Raw genomic sequence first — 18,869 nt, 5'->3', positions numbered from 1 at the left:
GTCTTTGAAAGACCCAGCTGCTGTTGCTGCTGGCTGCCAAGGCTACTGCTGTTTCTCTTTTCCAACTGTTCCTCCATTCTGTGGTTCTTGACCATGGCCTACCGCAAGCCTACCTTCTTACGGTCCCATGCGCTATAAGATTAGCCTTATTGGAAACCTCATAAATAGGGCCTGAGCCATTTGCTCAACATGTAAGCTTAATGCTGAAATAGGCACATCAAAGACATCCTGCGGGATAATGGCTACCCTGATAAGATCACTTTGCGCTATATATCACGCAAACTCATGAAAGCCATCACTTTCACCCCTGAAAAGTGTCCAGTCTACCTCAGATTACCCTGGAAGGGCAAGGTATCTCAAATATTTGAGCAACAGTGAAGCAAGCAGTTTCATGCTGCTGCTATGCAGTAGCAACACAAGTGGTATTCGCCACTAGAAAGGTGCTGCCATCAAGTCAAAAAGACGTTCTGTCTATCATAAAAATGAATAATGTGGTATATGAATTTCAATACCAGTGTGATGCTAGGTACGTAGGCCGTACGTCCCAAAGACTGGCATATCGTATCAAACAGGATGTCCCTTTCACTGTTTGTAATGGGCAAGGTACAAACTGTACCCAACCAACTCGTACTTGCAAAACTCAAAACACAGTGTCCAACACTAGATGTGACTCCACGATTGGACAACGTTTGTTAAGTAATCCTCAGTGTTCTAAGAATTATGCTGTCAACCAATTTAAGACTGTCAGTCAGATTCACTGTGTAGTGCATTTGTCTGCAGTGAAAGCTACATATATTAATACACAGGGCCACCTTTTTTGCAAACAAATTTATCTTTCAGATAAATAAAATAAGTAACAGCTATTCGCTAGCTCATCCACCAAGACAATGTCTTGACCAATCAGAGTCAAGCTGCCTGGTTTAAATTTCAAACAATGCTTGGCAGATAACTATCAGCCACCACCAACTGATGCATTCTCCACAGCAATCAGGGTCCACTTGCCAACTAATCAGCACTCTCCTCTTATACAGTATAAATATGTTGTTCCCCTGATATTAGTACTTTCTTGCAAATTGTCCTGGTGGGTGCAAGACAAAAAGCTTCCACAAAAAAGTCTCTTTTTCAGCAATACTCAAGTTCTACACTACCAAACTGACAGTTATTAAACAGATAAAACTTACTGATGCTGCTAAGACTAAAAATGTGCAAAATCTGGAAACTCCCCTGCTAATCCAATTAACACAAGGACATTATGATCCAATTACCTCCAAATGAGTGTCATCTTGTCCATCTCTGCCCCCTTCACCCCACTATTGGCAGCTATAATTTCAGTTATCTAGGCCCTAAGCTCTGGAATTCCTTGTTTAACCAATACCATCTCTCCACTTTTCTCTCCTCCTTTAAGATGCTTCTTAAAACCTATCTCTTTGTTCAAACTTATAGTCATCTGACCTATTATTTCCTTCTTTGCCCTGGTGTCAATATTTGTCTGATTTGCCCCTGTTTTTTGGGATATGTTTACTATTTTAAAGGTGCTGTATAAATGTAAGTAGCTGCTATTTAGTGTCTCTTCAAAATACTGCTTCAGTGATTCTGAGAGACCTATCCATCCAGTTAGATTTTACCAGCAAAATGAGCATAGTACACAAGTTTTATTTCACGTAGAAACGGTATTGTGGTCTAATTTGCATCATAGAACCTTAAGTTACATGTACTCATGAGTCCTCCACCTGCCTGTGGTAAGTGCCCTGGTTGACTCTGAAAACTGCATGGTTAAGAATGTGGCGGGCAGGCATAAGTGGTACAAATGAATGAATGTTGGATGACAAAGTGGTCTGTATCCCCACATAGGTGCCATGAGTGAAGGTTATTTAGACTGTTATGCTGTTTCTTCATTTTGAGCCAATTAGATGGAGAAGGAAGAATCTTAGTATATTGAGGTGGCCATCTGCTAAAGCAAAGGAATTATTCATCCATTGTGCTAAGGAGAGAAAGGTACAAAGCTCAGCTTCATTAAAAAGGGCAGTGTTTATAAGTGATGTCCATCTGAGTTCCCATTGTCCTTCCTAGCCTGAATTTACTGCTCCTACCCATATTCACTGCCACTCTTTGAATTAGTCTCGATCTCAGACAAGGTAATATCTGACCAAAACCAAAAATTGCTGGAAAAACTCAGCAGGCCTGACAGCATCTGTGGAGAGGAAGACAGAGTTAACGTTTTGAGTCCGTATGACTTCATCGGAACAGTTCTGAAGAAGAGTCACATGGCCTCAAAACGTTAACTCTGTCTTCCTCTCCACAGATGCTGTCAGATCTGCTGAGTTTTTCCAGCTATTTTTGTTTCTGTTTCAGATTTCCAGCATTCGCAGTATTTTGCTTTTATTTTGTAATATCTGACCATTTCCTTATATCCTTCATCATGTACTTTTCACTAATGCCTTTCAATCCTACTTTCTTCTGCATCTGCCCTAGGGGCAAAAAACTGTCCCCATGACACTTATAACTGCACTTTCAGAATCCCAACCTGCCAGCCTTTGGCTCATCATTTGTCACAATACTTCTGCAACCATTGACTTGCTCAACGACTGCCTCAGCTCTGCCTCTGATCTCCTTTTTTTATCCCAGTTGTATCCCTGGTATGGACCCTATCTTTGCTCCTCCAAGTTCAAGGACACAGTCTTGAGCATATCTGGTGCACAGCCAGTATATCTATATATCACAAGTCCTGACTGGAAGACATCAAGTTGTCAATTGGCATTAAAACTGGCTATTATTTTAGGATTATGCGGAAGAGCAAAGACCTCCTACTTCTCCACTACCAACTCTCTCCTTAAATGTCTCTGCCTTTCCCCTCCACCCTTGCCACCAACACATGCAAAGAGATCATGAACTATTTGTCACTAAGTTGACACTATCCACTCAGTCATATTTACTGCCAGCCCTTACATCCTTTTCCCCTGTCCACCAAGTCAAACCTCCCCCAGGCTCCAATCAATGGAGCCTCAAACCTATGTCTTTCTCAATTTTCTCTTGTATCTTCTTTCAAGCACTGTAGTAGTTCAAGATGAAGACCCACCATCACCACCTCAAAGGAAACTAGGGATTACAATAGATGCCGGCCTAGCTAGCGCCACCCACATACTAAAATTGAATAGAAAAACCCTTGTTGAACTCATCTTGTCCATGAGACCTAACTCCTGCTTCTTTGACCCCATTCCCACTAAACTGCTACTGCTGACCATCCAAATTCCCTTTCTGGATTCCATGGTAATTGATATTATAAAAGGTTCCCTATCCACAGGTACTGTTGCCCTCCTTTTCAAATCACTGTTAACACCCACTTCTCAAAAAGCTCACTCTCAACTCTTATCTTTCTATCTCCAACCAACATTTCCTGTTCTTATTGAACACTTAATTAGATATATTCCAATATTCCTACAGACATTACCATTAAAAAGCACAAATGTGGTGGAGTTTTGTCTAGTTGGGGCAGATATTAGAAATTAAGTCAATCGACCCCACAAGGTTTCCTGCAATTTAAAAGTAATTCATGGAATATCTGCTGGCCTACTCCTATCCAGCCAAATTCCCAGTATGGGCTACCACATTGAGAAAGTTAAAGTACTGGTCTTGGAGTGCAAACTTGTGTAATAAATCCATATGTGTTTCTTTTTTTGAAATGCATTTTGAAAGATTGAAATATGCTGCATTAAACTTTCAGTAAAGACAAAATATTTTTGTGAAACAGTTAATACAATAATTGAGTTAGTAATGGTTTTCAGTCCTCAACTTGGTATTAACTGTTTAGGTGGACGTAAAGATTGTTAATTTTTAAACATTTAACGTTAGTATTAATTAGTGTTTCAGTATTCATTTGAAGAAAAGAGGGAAGTTTTATTAATTAAGGTGTGTTTTGCCAATTTAAGTATGGAGCAGCCTCTACTGTTTTATTGTAAACTCAAGGATGCATCAGTGTCTATGATTTTATTGCTAATTGCTACATCTAGTCATTTCCAACCTGTGCAAATTAAAATACATGAACAACTTTCATCAGGCAATTCAAGTGCTCCATTGGTTTACAAGATCATAAGTACAGTATTAATTGAATGGAAAAAAACACTTTACATTGCTTTTCTAATTTTGGATTGTAACCCTATAGGCTGAATTGCACAGTGGAATTTTGAGCTTCTTGTTCAATACAAGCTCAAGCACTACTCGAGTTGACCTTTGGTTGGGACTTTCTTACTGTGATGGAAAATGGAAAAACATTATACTTAAGAAGCAAGGTGAAGTGGCATCAGTGAATGTAAATGGGCTAATTAAGGAAGAACGGGCTCCTGAGGAAGAAGAGCTGAAAATAAACTCTCCGATTTATCTTGGTGGGATCCCAACTGAAGCAGAAATCTTCTGCAGAGGATGTGAACTAAAACAAGGTTTGTGACAATTTACACCTATTTGTCTTTGATTTGGAACTACTTTTCAAATTCTCAGAAAACATATTGGACTGTAACTTTCAAACTCCCCAGTGTCATATTGGGGGTGTAGCTCTAAGATGCACCAGGGAACCCCCTTCGGAAATTCCCAGGTAAGATTTAAATGGCAATTGCCCAGAAGTGCAAGCTCCCCCTGGGCAATTGCCTTGCACTGGGAACCTTCAAAAATGTGATTTAAATCGCAAACTTGAGATGGTTCCGACTGGGTTACATCAAAAGCTGCCCAGTGAAAGTTAGAAGAATTAAAACTACTTTTAGCTTCTTGGTAACTATTATACTGACCCACACCAACCGCCCAAAGGACTACCCCCAAACCCTTGAACACCCAGAAGTCTCCACCCACACCTCGACAACACCCTCCACAGGACTACCCTGTATCATCCGCCCCCAGAGATCTCCCCACACTTCCCGACTACCCACCAACAGGATTCCCCCCCCCACCCCCATAGGAACTTTCCCGCCTTCTCGCCAGGCCCTAGTCTCAACCCCCCTCCCACCTCCTCCAAGGCTCAACCCAACCCGAGCCCTGACCAGCCCCCACAACACCCCACCGAGGCCCAACAACCTCCTCCCACTCCACCCCACAGTCCGACCTGAGCTGACCCAATCCGAGGCCCAGCCCCCTCAGGCCCGACCTGACTCAACCTGTCTAACCATCCCCACCACACTGAGCCCAAGCCCGACCTGACCCGACTGCCCTCCCAACCCTCCGAGGCCCAACACCACCCCCCCACACCACCCCCCAGACCTGACCCAACAAGACCTGAGGCCTGACCACACCCTGAGGCCCGACCACCCCCAAGTGGCCCGACATCCTCCCTCCCGCTGCCCCTCCCAGGCCAGGCCCAACCCAACCTAAGGTCTTAACCACACCATCAGTGCCCCCAAGGCTCAACCCACCCTAACCCTTCCCCAACCTCCTACCATCCCTTTACCTCTGGCCACCCCTCCAACCTCCGACCTCCCCCCTCAATCTTCCCACTTCTGACCTTCCACCCTCTAACCTCCCCCTTCCCACCCAGACCTCCAGCCTCCCCACTCCCCAAATCCTATCCACTAACCTTAGACACTTACCTTCTCCCTGGACTGTCAAAGACCTTTAAATTTCAATGGACCTTTAAAATTATCTGGTTTATGGCAGCTAGTGCCGTAAAAAGGGGGCGTGGTCTCCTTCCCTTCGATTTAACTACACTTCAGTGCTAGGCCCCGGGGACATGCTGCATTGTCTGAACCTTACCCGGCTTGAGTTGGAAGGTCAGATGATACAGGCTGGGGAAAAAATTCAGTTAAGAAATTGGGCACACGGTGGTATTCTGACACTGATTGCCACTCTGAGAAAGTTCAGGCCCATTGTTAATAAAGCCTTCTTTTGTTCTCTGCCAGAACACAGGTTGTTGGTGATTATTTGCTGAACCACAAAGTGCTGTGATTTTTTACTACAGGTAGGGTGTGCAGGCAGGCTGTGGGAGTGCCTTGGCTGGAATGGGGAATGAACCCTGTGCTGTTGACATTAATCTGATCACACATTAGTTATCCAGCCATTGAGCTGACTGATCCCACAATAAATCCTTGCACACTTTTGTAAAAGTACTTTTTTAATTTCATTGTTTTCACGTGACATCGTGAGCTGTGCCTCAGTTGTGCCGCTCTTGCCTCTGAGTAAGGAGATTGGAGGTTTAAGTCCCGCTCCAGAGACTTGACCATCAAATCCAGGTAGTACTCAGGGCTAATTGAATTGTCTTTCAGATGAGATGCTAAGCTGAGGTCCAGTTTGCTCTCTCAGGTGGACTTAAGTGATCCCATGGCACTATTGAGGAAGAGTAGAGGACCATCCTTGGTAGCCTGGCCAGTATTTAACCTTCAACCAACAACACTAAAACAGATTCTCTGGTCATTATCATATTCTTGTTTGTGGAGCCTTGACATACACAAATGACTACCGCTTTCACCACATTTAAAGATAAAAGTGCTTCATTGGCTGCAAAGCACTTTGGGACATTGTGAAGTCATGACAAATGTAAGTTCTTTATTTTATATGTTACCATTATTGTATACTCTAGCATGAAGAGCATGATGGTCTACCAATTTCTTAAAACACCAACAGAACCCTTCAGTAGGCAGAGTTGAAGAAGAATAGACAAACAAAAAGAAAAGAAAAAGCTCTTTGCTGATGAAAATTTTCCCAGATTGTGGAGTAGAATGCTGTAAAGCTTGCATGTTTGCTTACAGCGATGAAAGTACAAGTGTCAGAGTCTAGAACTGACTCCTCAATCAAGTGGACTGTCATAGGATCCTAATGTGCATCTGATTAAAATTGCTCACCCCGCTAAGAGAACAATTTCAATCACCAACTCGATGCATTTTGGACAGCCGCAGTACAGAATGTCTCTATTTTAAGTTGCTCAGTTTTAAGTTGTTCTGCTTTAATGTCAGTCAGTTAAAAGGGCTGGTATTCATGTTTATTATCAGGAGCTTTGTTTTAATGTCATTTCGTGCTGGGTCACATGACCCAACTGATGTCATTTTGGAGTGGCCTGTCCTGTTTTGTGACCCTGCCAACCCTCCGTCTCGCCAGCCTACCGTCTCACTGCCTTTGCAGCTTGTGGCTTACCTCTGCAACCCTGCAACTCAAAGCTGCTCTCCCCCCCTCTTGCCACTCATTTCATATGTCCTCACTCATAGCAAGGCTTCAGGATTGGGCAGTGGTGAGAGGGAGGTTCAGCGAGAGGGAGGTTTAGAGTGGGAGTAGGATGTCTGGCATGTGGGAGATTTGGCAAGCATGATTGGTGGCAGCCTGAAGGGTTAGAGAATGGGAGAGACAGCGAGCTGGAGGCAAGTAGAAAAAGTTAGCATATTCCTTTTATATTTTTTAATTTATTTTATTTTAAAATAGTGGTTCGGTAATTCAAAACTTGAATATTGCTGAAAAAATAGACTTTTATTGAAGCTTTTCGTCTTGCACTCATCAAGACAATTCACAAGAAAATACTAATGTCAGGGGAAACAACACATTTACACAATATGAGAAGAGAGTGCTGATTGGTTGGCAAGTAGACATTGATTGGTAGAGGCATTGCCATGAGGAATGCACCAGCTGATGGTGACTGACAGTTATCTCATTAACCATTATAGGAATTTGGCAATGTAAAATATTTCAACTTACAGGGTATAACGTTTGATTTTTTTTATGATGGGAAAGGCCCTATAGAATCGAGCTGCATTTTTACATTGGTTATAATGAAAAAATGGGATTCGCTTAATGTTGTTTCATTTAACTTTGCACCTTCAGGAACGCAACTAAAACGTTAAGCAATGACCTAATGTAGAGCGTTCACTGTTGAATTTGCAATTTGGGCAATATGGCTGTTCCCACAAGATACGTTGGAAGGCTATTAAGATATGAGAGGGCTTGAGAACCTTTCAGTTTTTATAGTGGAAGAATAGACATGTTTTTCAGAACTAATAACATTCTGGAACTTGAAGGTGAAAGTGAAGAGGTCAAGACTCAAAATTATCTATTTCTTGAGCGCAAGAAAGCAATTTTTTGAATGGAAATTGGCCCAAAAATATATGAATACTAATAAATCTTCTTGCTCCTTGCAAGGCAAAACATGTGCCCATTCAAAACAATCATCACCAAGTTGGAGAAACATTTCAACCCTAAGCCATTAGAGATAGCGAACAGCTAGTAATTTGGACCCAGAAATCAGATAAGTAGTGGAACGGTTGTGAGTACATTGTGGCAGTGAAGAATTTATCACTACATTTCAGCTTTGGCATATTCTTAGACCTGCATTATAAGGCAGATTTGTATGTGGACTGGTGGATGATAGAATATAAACAAAGTTACTGAATATGCAAAATCTCACATTTGCGCTAATGTGTAAGATTGCTCTTTCAATGGAGGTGGCATCAAAGAATGCTTGGGAATTTTGTCTTATACAAGTGACTAGTACAACTTCTGTCCACTAACCGAAGACTTGCACCAAGCCTCAAGTGGGCATCTAATCAGAAGAATGCTGGTGATAATGGTTTGTTATCACTGTAATGGCAATCACATGACACAGGCATGCCAGAAATGCCAAATGCTTTAATTGCCAAAAGAAAGGTCGTACTGATTGAAGGCCAAAGCAGGAAAGAGAACTCATCCCAGTGAAAATGAAAAACAGCGATGTCATAAGGGTGGAGTTCAAAATCATGAAGTGAATCCAGAGCATCTTAGCAAAGAGGAACTAGGGCTGTACAGCATTTTTGCCACTAGCAATCACTCAAATAATGGAGACTCCTGTGCAAAAGTGTTGTTAAATTAACAGTACATCAACATGCGCATCAACCTGGTTGTAGATTGCTTCACTATGAATAGAGACATGTACAAGAGCAAATTCAGTGATGTACTTCTAACTGAAAGCAGATTTCAGTTGAAAACCTATTTTGCTGAGGTGTTTAAAATGTGTGGACAAATGGAGATCAATGTGAAACATAAGGACAAGTCCTTTGTGTTGCTGATTGTTATAGCAAGACTTGTCAACAAGCCAACATTAATGAGAAAAGACTTATTTTACAACCTGAAGTTATCATGTTTTCCAAGTTGAGACAACCAAGAAGCTTGATTAGCTATTCAATAGCTACAGCAACATTTTCAAGAATAACTACGGAGGGAGGCATAGTTGGTGTGAAAGTCTGCATCCAAATCAGGCCTGATGCAAAACCAGTATATTGCAATGCTAGACCATTGTCTTATGCAGGGTGGAGAGGAGCTAAAGAAGCTTGAAAGAAATGATGTGCACGTGAAAACTTAACATAGCTCAAGTGGCTCAAGAGAGTCATCAGTGTCTCATCCCAAACACATGTATGGGGTTATATTCTTACATGGAGCTGCCCTATGGCATGAAATCTTCTCCAAAAATCTTCCAAGCTACAATGGGTAAGATCTTGCATGAAGTGCTGCAAAGCTTGTGTAATTAGGATGAAATGTTGATTTAGACCACAGAAAGAGGAAGAGAATCTTCAAGTGTTGGATGAAATGTTAAAAAAGCTCAGTGATCACAAAAGGATGTTAAAAAGGAGCAATTGTGCTTTTGTGTAATCTGAGGTAGTGTACCTTGGCCTGACAATCTATGGAAAGGGGCTACACCCAGTGAAAGAGAAAATAGAGGCTATAGTCAATATGCCTGAAAGTAAAAAGATGTGTCTGAGCTTAGATCTGTTCTAGATATAGTTCAATACTACTCGCAATTTCTGCCTGAGCTCGCAACTGTGTTAGTTCCATTACGAACTGTTGAAGAAAGATGTGAAATGGGAATGATCCAACTCACAACAAGGTGATTATGATGCATGTAAGAAAAACTTGACCAGTGAAGCACTACTTGTTCATTACAACCTGAAGCTACCATGTCACACTTTAAACTGTAGAGTTGGAGCAGTGTTCAGTCATGTCGTGGAAGATGGTAAGAGAAACCAATAGCATTCTCTCACTAAGAGTGAATGCAACTATGTGCAGATTAGAAAAGGCAATGTTTGGAACCATCTTCAGAATCCAAAGTTTTTGCCAGTTTTTGTCGGGTAGAAACTTAGTAACAGATCCTAAAATCCCTAATAGCTATTCTAGGACCAAAGTCTACAGTTCCAATGATGGCAATGTCAAAGATATGCTGTACTTACAGTACTACAACATTGAGCATTTGAAAGAGAGCCCTGTTGCTGAAATGCTGTCACGTTTGCTCCATGAGGTCTCAGAAGTAAAGTGTGAAGGGTTAATCTTCACAATGGAGATAGTAGCTGATGACTTTCCTATCCCTGCAACTGAAATTGAAACTGAAGCTCTGAAAGACTCACTGTAGAAAAGAGTCTACAAACAAAGGATAAACAGAATTTGACCAGTGTTCAGATGAGAAACTGAAACCATTTCACAATCATCACAATGAGTTATCATATGAGCAGGGCTACATTAAGTGGAGTCACAAAGTAGTGGTACTTATTTTCTTAAGAGATAGACTTCTGGTAGATCTCAAGACTGGACACATAGAAATAGCCAGCATGAATTTCATAATGAGAGGTTTTCTTTGTTGACCTAGCTAGTAACCTGGAAGCTAATTCTACTTTTGGCTTCTCCCATTTTACTTGGAGTCACTATAATGCTGGTCGATCACCCTTCCCCATCTCCTCCTGTCAGTCACATATTCCTCTTCAAAATCCACTGTGTGAATTCCACTGCATCTTTCCATCTGGTTTTAGGCCTTCCTCTTCATTTTGTTCCTGGCAGTCCCATCTCCATCATTTACCTCACCACATGTCCCCTCTTTCTCGCCGCACCAGATGATCATTTCAATTTCAATTTCCTCTCGGCTACTTTCTTTGATGCTCCTGCAATCTTCACTGACGTCCTGGGTTCCTGATATTTTCTTTCTCGTCACTCCACACATCCATCTCAGCATCTGCATTGCATTAGTATCCTGTCATTGCTCCTCTCTTATTGATGTTGCCCAAGTTTCTGCACAAAGCTGTCCTCACAACTGTCTTGTTAATTCTTTATTTCAGTTTCAGCAATACTTTTCTATCACATAATACTCTACTGCATTTCATCTAAATATTCCAATCTGAGTTATCCATTGCTTAAGTTTCATTTCTATAATTCCATCTGCTGCCATCACTTGCCTCAGGTACTTGAAACTACTCACTTTCTCCAAGTCTTCATCCATAGTCTTTATACCTTCACTCTAACCTGGAATCATTGGTTCGCAATTGTACTATCTGCCAAAATTGTGGAAGTAAACCGCCAAAAACTTCTTTGCAAACGTGGTTATGCTCGACTCGACTATTTCAAAGAGTGCATGTAGACTTCTGTGAAAAGGGAAATGACTCCTTCTTGGTACTCATCAATAGCCACTCCCAAGTGGATTAAAGTAAAACACATGGATCAAAACAGCAATACTGGATGAACAAAAATGAATTACATTTTATTTTTGCTTGCCATGGTTTACCAGAAGAGCTTGTCTCAGATCACCATTTGTGATTTGTTCTCCCCTCTTCCAAAATGTAATAAAGCATAAAATAGAGTAGCTGATTGGCTAATTTTTGAGAAAGGAACAGGATCTTCTTTGAGTACTGAACCAAGACCAAAAAGCACTAAACCTGACGACATCAAAACTTGTAAGAAGATCAGGACGGCTTTGTAAACTGATTTCTCAACTTGATTTGTAGATGTAATTCAAGAAAGAAAGTCAGTTGTAATTGTGCCAAGTGCGCATGTTCATAAAGGTTACAAAACATTGCATATATAAGGTATATGTTTACAAAGAATAAGCTATTTGAGTTAGAAACAACTCATAGCCTTTTGAATGTGTATCAAAGAAAAGCATACCAATGATACTTTTTGTTTACAAATAGAAAGCAGGAAATTTCATGGCACAAGAACAAAAAATGCTGGAAAACTCAGCAGGTCAGGCAGCATCTGTGGAGAGGAACAGGTTGCATTTCAGGTTGATGACCTTTCACCAGCCCTGAAAAATGATAGAAATTTAAGAGTTTTTAAGCCATTGGAATAGGGAAGGGAGCAGAAAAAACAAAGGAGATAGGGTGGAGTCCAGGGAGATTAAAACCAGGGACAATTGCGCCGTTAATGGGCTTAATTGCCCTCTTAATTGTCGACAGGCGCGCTTCTGACTTTCGCACGTGCTAGCTGAGCAAAGTATCATGCGAGTGCACAATAACGTTGGGATGCTCGCCCAATGCCCTCTTATGCAATTTTACACCTGGTTGGGTCACGTGTGCGCCTGCCCACTGGACATAAAATTCTGTCCATAGAGTTATTTATGGCACAGACGGAGGCCATTTGGCCCATTGAGTCCATGCCAGCTAACCACAGAGCAATCCAGCAAGGCACAAATGAAGAAGATTGACATGAAGTGTAGCCAGTTCACAAGAGCAGATTTACTTAGTCATTACGTACTGCATATGCACAAACACCATATCACATTAACGTAATGTATGAAGATATAACACCCCAGGGATGGGATGGAGCTGGGGAACCAGCACTCTGGCTGGCTGGCTGGCTGGCTAATGCCCACCTGCCTCCAATCCTGGCTGCAGTGGTGGCTAAAAATAAAGTCCACTGAGTCACCCTAAGACTTCTATGTGTATGAAATCACTTTGGGGATCTATTTAGAGTCTAAGAGATATGAGAAAATCTTATATGATTTCTACTTAATGTTTTTTTTCATAAAACTTATAGAATTTCTCTAGAATACTAAAGCATTTAAGAAAATCCATCAATGATTTTAGTAAGGAGAGCTGAAAACAGTAGTATTGCTATTTTGGAAACTCAAATTCATATATAAAATAATAAATGTTCATGGCTATACCACATTTGTGTAGAGGTATTTTTGTGCTACTTGGCAATTCTCCTTTAAGTCAGGAAGTGCTGCCTTCTTTTGTTGCTCTCATTGCTTCAGCCTGTGATCTAGATTATCTTGCTCTTTTCACCATTAAAGAAAATGTCTGGTAGCAGCGCGATCCAAAGCGTGAGCTGTGACAATATCAATTTTTGGTTGTCAACATTGTTTTCCGGATTCAATTTACCTTTACCTTAAAAATGTAGCATTTAGGGAAGTACTGGCAGTGTCAGGAAAATAAAATTTTAAAATACGACTAATTCAATGAAATTAGAAGATATTAATTTAAATGCTGAAATATTTTCAATTATATAGGAAGAGCTTTTGGTGGGAGCTGGAGTGGCTCAATGAGTGGCTACCCTGCCTCTGAGCAGGAAGGCCTGGGTTCAAGATCCATCCTAGGACTTGTTGGCTGTGAAAGAAACCAGCCAGTAGTGCAAGCAAGCCAGTATGTATCGGTGCTAGTCTCCAGCCTGGATAAATGGCCAAGGTTAATGAAAGGAAGGGCACTCAGCAGGAAAAGCACCTGCCAAATCCAACAAAAATTATGCTTGATAGGCAGGAGTGATCAATCAGTATTGTGGTCATCCATGTAACATAGGAAAAGTCAAGCAAGAAAGAACTTTGTGTGGTACCTTTCATATTCTCATTGTGTCCTCGTTTCCAATTAATTATTATTTTATAGAAAAACACAGAAGCCAATTTGCTCACAGCAAGGTTCCAGCAACAGTAAATAAGAACAAATAACCAATTAATTTGTTTTTGATTGAAGGCTGCACTTTGCACAGGATACTGAGTATGATCCCTGCCTTTCTTCAAATAATGTCATGGGATCTTTCACCTACATCTGACAGGACCAAGCGTGCAGGACTTCAGTTTAATCTTGCTCTCAAAGGCAGCACTTTTGGGACTGCGGCACTCAAATTGTGGAGTGGGGTTTGAAATCACAGTCACTGATACAGAACTAGGTGTCTTCAGATTCATCTTTATTCCCTCTGATTACATAGGTTATATTCTTTCCAAATTATTTTTCTATCAACAAATGTTTTTGCATTATACTGGCAGTTAACATATATTGCATGTGCATTGACTGATAGGTTAACTCTTTATGGTTCCAATTTCACGTATTTTGGAAAATCACAACTTACTTTAGACAAATTAATAATTGGGAACAGTTAAGCAATGCTAGTAGTATTTTCCCACTGTTTTTAACTGATTCCACCAATGTTTTGGTGCACACTTAGGTTACAACATTTTTTCCTTTGCTTTTTTAGGTCACCTGCTGTCTCAGATTTTCTTTTAATTTCACTAATATTTTGACTACATTACTTTCCATCAATGTCACATAAACAAACTATGCAATGCAAAATTACTAAGTGTTTCTTTGTTTCTAAGCCTTTCTATTGGACGTATATTTGATATACTGTATGAAAAGAGGCTGAAGAGCTCTAGTTAAGATACAAATCATGGATATGTTTTTTCCTTTTTATTACTCTCATTATTTGCCAGGTTTCGGTGGGTGTATAAAAGATGTTAGATTTACAAAAGGTTCTGTCGTAAACTTGGTGACTGCATCCACTAATGCTGTCAGAGTCAATCTGGATGGATGCTTATCACCTGACAGTACTGGTAACTGTAAAGGAAATAACTCCATTATTGTGTACACTGGGAAGAGGCGCACTGTTTATGATGGTAGTTTGCATCCATTCACAGGTAAAATATGAAACTTTTCATACAAATTCTTCATAAGATTTTTCAGCATTTACTTTCACTGGATAATGTTTAACATGTTATTTTTATTAACCTCTTGAAGAATATTTATACAGAATTATTGCATCAAATCAAGGAGGGTCAGTGTTTAGTCCTTGGGAGCGAGGGCGTACAAATGAAGCAGGTAATATGTGATTTGTTTAACATTTTCATAACCTTGTAGCATTTATTTCAGAAGACTGATTAATAGTTAAGAAAGAAAATGTTTTTCCTTAGATGTTAAATGTTTCAACAGCTAAATACTAAATGTAGGCTATTATTGTATCAAAGATTAACTACTCTTCAAAGGATGTTAACATTTTTGCACCACTTTAGAAAATCTTAAAAATAATTGAAAATTTCAGATTTATTGTGAGCGAGAAATTACACTGGAAATGGTTAAATGTATTTGGTTTCAGTGGGTGAAAATTTGCCTAATGCACACACAGATATTTGTAATAGAAGTGTTAATAATATTTGACTGAGCAAAATGGGCAAAAACAATTCCCCAAATGTAAGTAATGTGCCATGATGTTATGGAATACATTTGGAATAGATTGCTGGCTTATGCAGGTGTGCTGCATCTCTGCCCACCATTAAAAGTGAATTGGACTCTCAGCTGTTTTTGTGAATGTGGTCAATGTGATCTCCTGCACTGACTTTGATTTGCTAAAGAGGTTGAGAGGAATTTTCCAGATTTTTATTCTCTTTTTTCCGTGGTTTCTTTTTTTTTGCCTTGGCTTAGAGATGACATGGCTACTGGGGGTTAAGCGTCAAATCATTGATTCTTCAGGCATCATGAATGTGGAGCAGGCTTGGTAGATTTGTGTATGTTTTGTAGGAGTTGATTACAAACCTCCTTTGTCAATACTTACTGATTATGCCAATGTTGGAATCAGCATTTCACATATCTCAATGAAAATCAATGAAAGAAGATAAGGCCATGTTAAAAAAGTAAGAACTTGCATTTATTCAGTGCCTCTTCAACCTCAATACGTCCTAAAGCAATTTACAACCAATGAAGTACTTTTAAAGCATAATTATTGTTGTAATTTAGGAAATACAGCAGCCAATTGCACTATAGCAATTCACCATGGCCTCTTCAACAACACCTCCCAAACCCATACCGCTACAGTGCAAAAGGACAAGGAAAACAGATGCTTGGGAACACCATAATCTTTAAGTTGCCCTCCATGTCACATATGATCCTGACTTGAGCATATATCACCCATTCCTTCATTGTCATTGGGTCAAAATCCTGGAACTTACTACCTAGTATACCTTCACCACATGGACTACAGTGATTCAAAAAAGCCACTCACCACCGCCTTTTAAAGAGCAACTGGGGATGAGCAATAAATGCTGATCTTGTTAGTGACAATTATATCCCGGGAATGAATTTAAAGATATGTACGCAGCAAGGTCCCACAAACTGTAATTAAATAAATGACTGGGGCAGGATTTTCCGGTCGCCGGGTGGCTGTGTCGGGTGGGCCCGGGAGCGGCCGGGAAACAGTCTGCGATCCACGTTTGGTCCCCAACCGCGATTTCACACTGGCTGGCCAATTAACAGCCAGCCAGTGCGAAAGGTGCACTGGGGAGCTCAGCACTGCCAGGGCGGGGCGGGAGGAGTGCAATCACAAAGGTCTGCACATGCATGGGGGAGCATGCACTGAAAGCTCCCTGTAGGCAGGGCGCTCCTTCAGGGAGCTGAAGAATTGTGCCATCAAAAATAAAGATTTTAAAAATGTTAAAAACATGTCCCAACATAGAATTCAGTAACAATAGCAGAAACATAATAAAAATTATGTCTACATTTTTTTTTAAATTACTGTGGGAAATCTCATCCTGCCCGTGGATGAGGTTTTTCAAAAAATCCAAAGACCATCTGGCCGATTCGCCCACCAGCCCAGTTAGGTTGGATGGGCAGCAAAAAGTTTCTTAATTAATTGATTAAGGGCCTTAATGGGCCTCTTAATTGTTGGCGGACGCGCTGCTGACTCTTGTGTGTGCCCGCTAACTGTAATATCGTGTGAGTGCACGATAAGATCGATGACGCTTGTCTGACATCTTCGCACGTATTTTACGCCTGCGGACTGTAAAATTCTGCCCCAGATCTTTTTTTGTGTGGTGCTAGCGGGGTGTAAATGTTGGCCAGGCCACTTTGAGAAATCTCCTACTCTCCATCAAATAGCCATGTGGGATATTTTGTATCCACATGAAATTATGGGCGGGCCTCAGTATAACATCTAATTTGAAAGATGGTACCCCCGATTGTGCAGATCTCTCCCAATACTGCATTGAAGTGCCAGCTTTGATTATGTGTGCATGTCTTTGAACTGACATTTGAAACTACAACCTTCTGATTCAGAGGCAAGAGTGTTGCCCCTGAGTGAAGGCTGAAGGCCTGTAAATGAGGTCTGTGTTCCTATCTTCCTGTCTTCTTTTCAGACAACATAATTGTTCCTACTACAAGTCTGATTAAGATGTTGATAGTATTTCAGTAATGTATTAAGTCTATCAGCATTGTTCAAACATGGTTTGGTTACGAATTGCATCATTGACACTGTACACTGTTTTGAAGTTCAGAATATGTAGAACCACTTATTTCAATTGAACCCATCCCCCAAATTTTGCTTGACTGATCTATGTGCATTAATCTTTTATCAATGTGATAAACATATGTCAGATGTATGAGTACTAGAAGGTCTTGTGGTGCAATGGCTGGCAGTCCTCCCTCTGAGTCAGAAGCTCTGGGTCCAAGTCCCATTCTGGGACTTGATGGCCAAGGAAGTTGCATTCATAATGTAGCCCAAAAGTTTGAGTATCAAGCTGCAAATCCTTCTAACAAAAGTCAATAGCAGATGGTACGAGTGATCTTGACCAACCAGGTAATGGAAAGAAAATTGGAGCATCTACCAGCACTATTCATAGCTCCAGACACAACATGCATGTAAAAGCGCATGTTGCCACAGCAACCCAGACTCCTTGGGTGCTGCTGGTTGCCTCAGTTGACTGAACAGAATGGATCAGATTGGTGCCAACAGCATGGGGATCAATCCCAGATCTGGCCCAGGGTGGATATGGGACCTGCCTCCTTTCTCTACCCATGATGGAGATCATGGAGCTTTGGGTAAGACCTGCCTTTGAGCAGGGAAATTAAGAAGACATGAGCACCATCCACTCGCTGTTGGTTTAATAGGATCCCAATTTTAAGAGCAATAGAAAGGCGGTGTTTCAGGCAATATCTGCTATATTCACTTCACCATCCTGTCCCCCCCCGCCGCACCACCAACCCCGCCTTGCCCACTATCCCTCACCGGAACCCAATGGGAAGCTGCCTGGTTTGACAGGGCAGTCTCCCCATATGCTGGTGGAGCCCTTCCCCAATACCACCACTGCCTTCTGATGCCAACAAAATGCCCAGGAAGGCAGGAAGTGACCCTTAATTTGCCATTTAAATAGTTCAATTTAGCTCTGGGCATGTGGCCAATCTACCACCTTTCCCATCACTGAAAAAATGGTATGGTTGTGGGAAGATGTCAGTCACACCTGCCTTCCTGTGCCATTTTGCAAGCCTTGCACACATACGAACATACAAATTAGGAGCAGGAGTAGGCCATTTGGCCCCTCAAGCCTGCACCGCCATTCAATAAGATCATGGCTGATCTGATTGTGGCTTCAACTCCACATTTCCACCTAACCCCAGCAATTTTGACTTCCTTGTTTGTCAACAATCTATTTACCTCAGCCTTAAAGATAGTCAAAGACCCTGCCTTCACCGCTCTCTGGGGAAGAGAGTTCCAAAGACTCATGACCCCCTGAGAGAAAAAAAATTCTTCTCATCTCCATTTTAAATGGTAGACCCTTTATTTTTAAACTGTGTACCCTAGTTCTAGTCTCTCCCACAAGAGGAAACATCCTTTCAGCATCCACCCTGTCAGGTCTCTTGAGCATTTTATATGTTTCAATAAGATCACCTTTCATTCTTCTGAATTCCAATGGATACAGGCCCAACCTATCCCACCTTTCCCCATCAGATAATCCTCTCATCCCAGGTATCCATTGAGTGAACCTTCTCTGAACTGCTTATAATGCGTTTATACCCTTTCTCAAACAAGGAGACCAAAACTGTATGCAATGCTCCATATGTGTGGTGGTGGATGGGAAGGTTGGTATTATTCTCGCTGGGTGGTGGGACAGATTTTCACAACAGGTCTTCCACTTTTCAGGTCAT

The 18,869-nt window shown here is 41.2% G+C and overlaps 1 protein-coding gene across 1 annotated transcript in view; it reads left to right on the top strand.

The window, feature by feature from the left end:
* Window positions 1-18,869, top strand: part of ush2a (Usher syndrome 2A (autosomal recessive, mild)) — a 1,196,697-nt gene that overhangs the window by 493,455 nt on the left and 684,373 nt on the right. The window contains exons 26-28 of the mRNA XM_041207243.1: window positions 4,160-4,433; window positions 14,393-14,596; window positions 14,697-14,777. Coding sequence (XP_041063177.1) covers window positions 4,160-4,433; window positions 14,393-14,596; window positions 14,697-14,777 — 559 coding nt within the window. The remainder of the gene's footprint in view (window positions 1-4,159; window positions 4,434-14,392; window positions 14,597-14,696; window positions 14,778-18,869) is intronic.

The sequence above is a fragment of the Carcharodon carcharias genome, chromosome 2 (genome assembly GCF_017639515.1).
Source record: "Carcharodon carcharias isolate sCarCar2 chromosome 2, sCarCar2.pri, whole genome shotgun sequence".
In the NCBI taxonomy this organism is placed as follows: domain Eukaryota; kingdom Metazoa; phylum Chordata; class Chondrichthyes; order Lamniformes; family Lamnidae; genus Carcharodon; species Carcharodon carcharias.
Note: the sequence above shows the minus strand (reverse complement) of the source record. Positions and strands in the feature narration are given on the sequence as shown.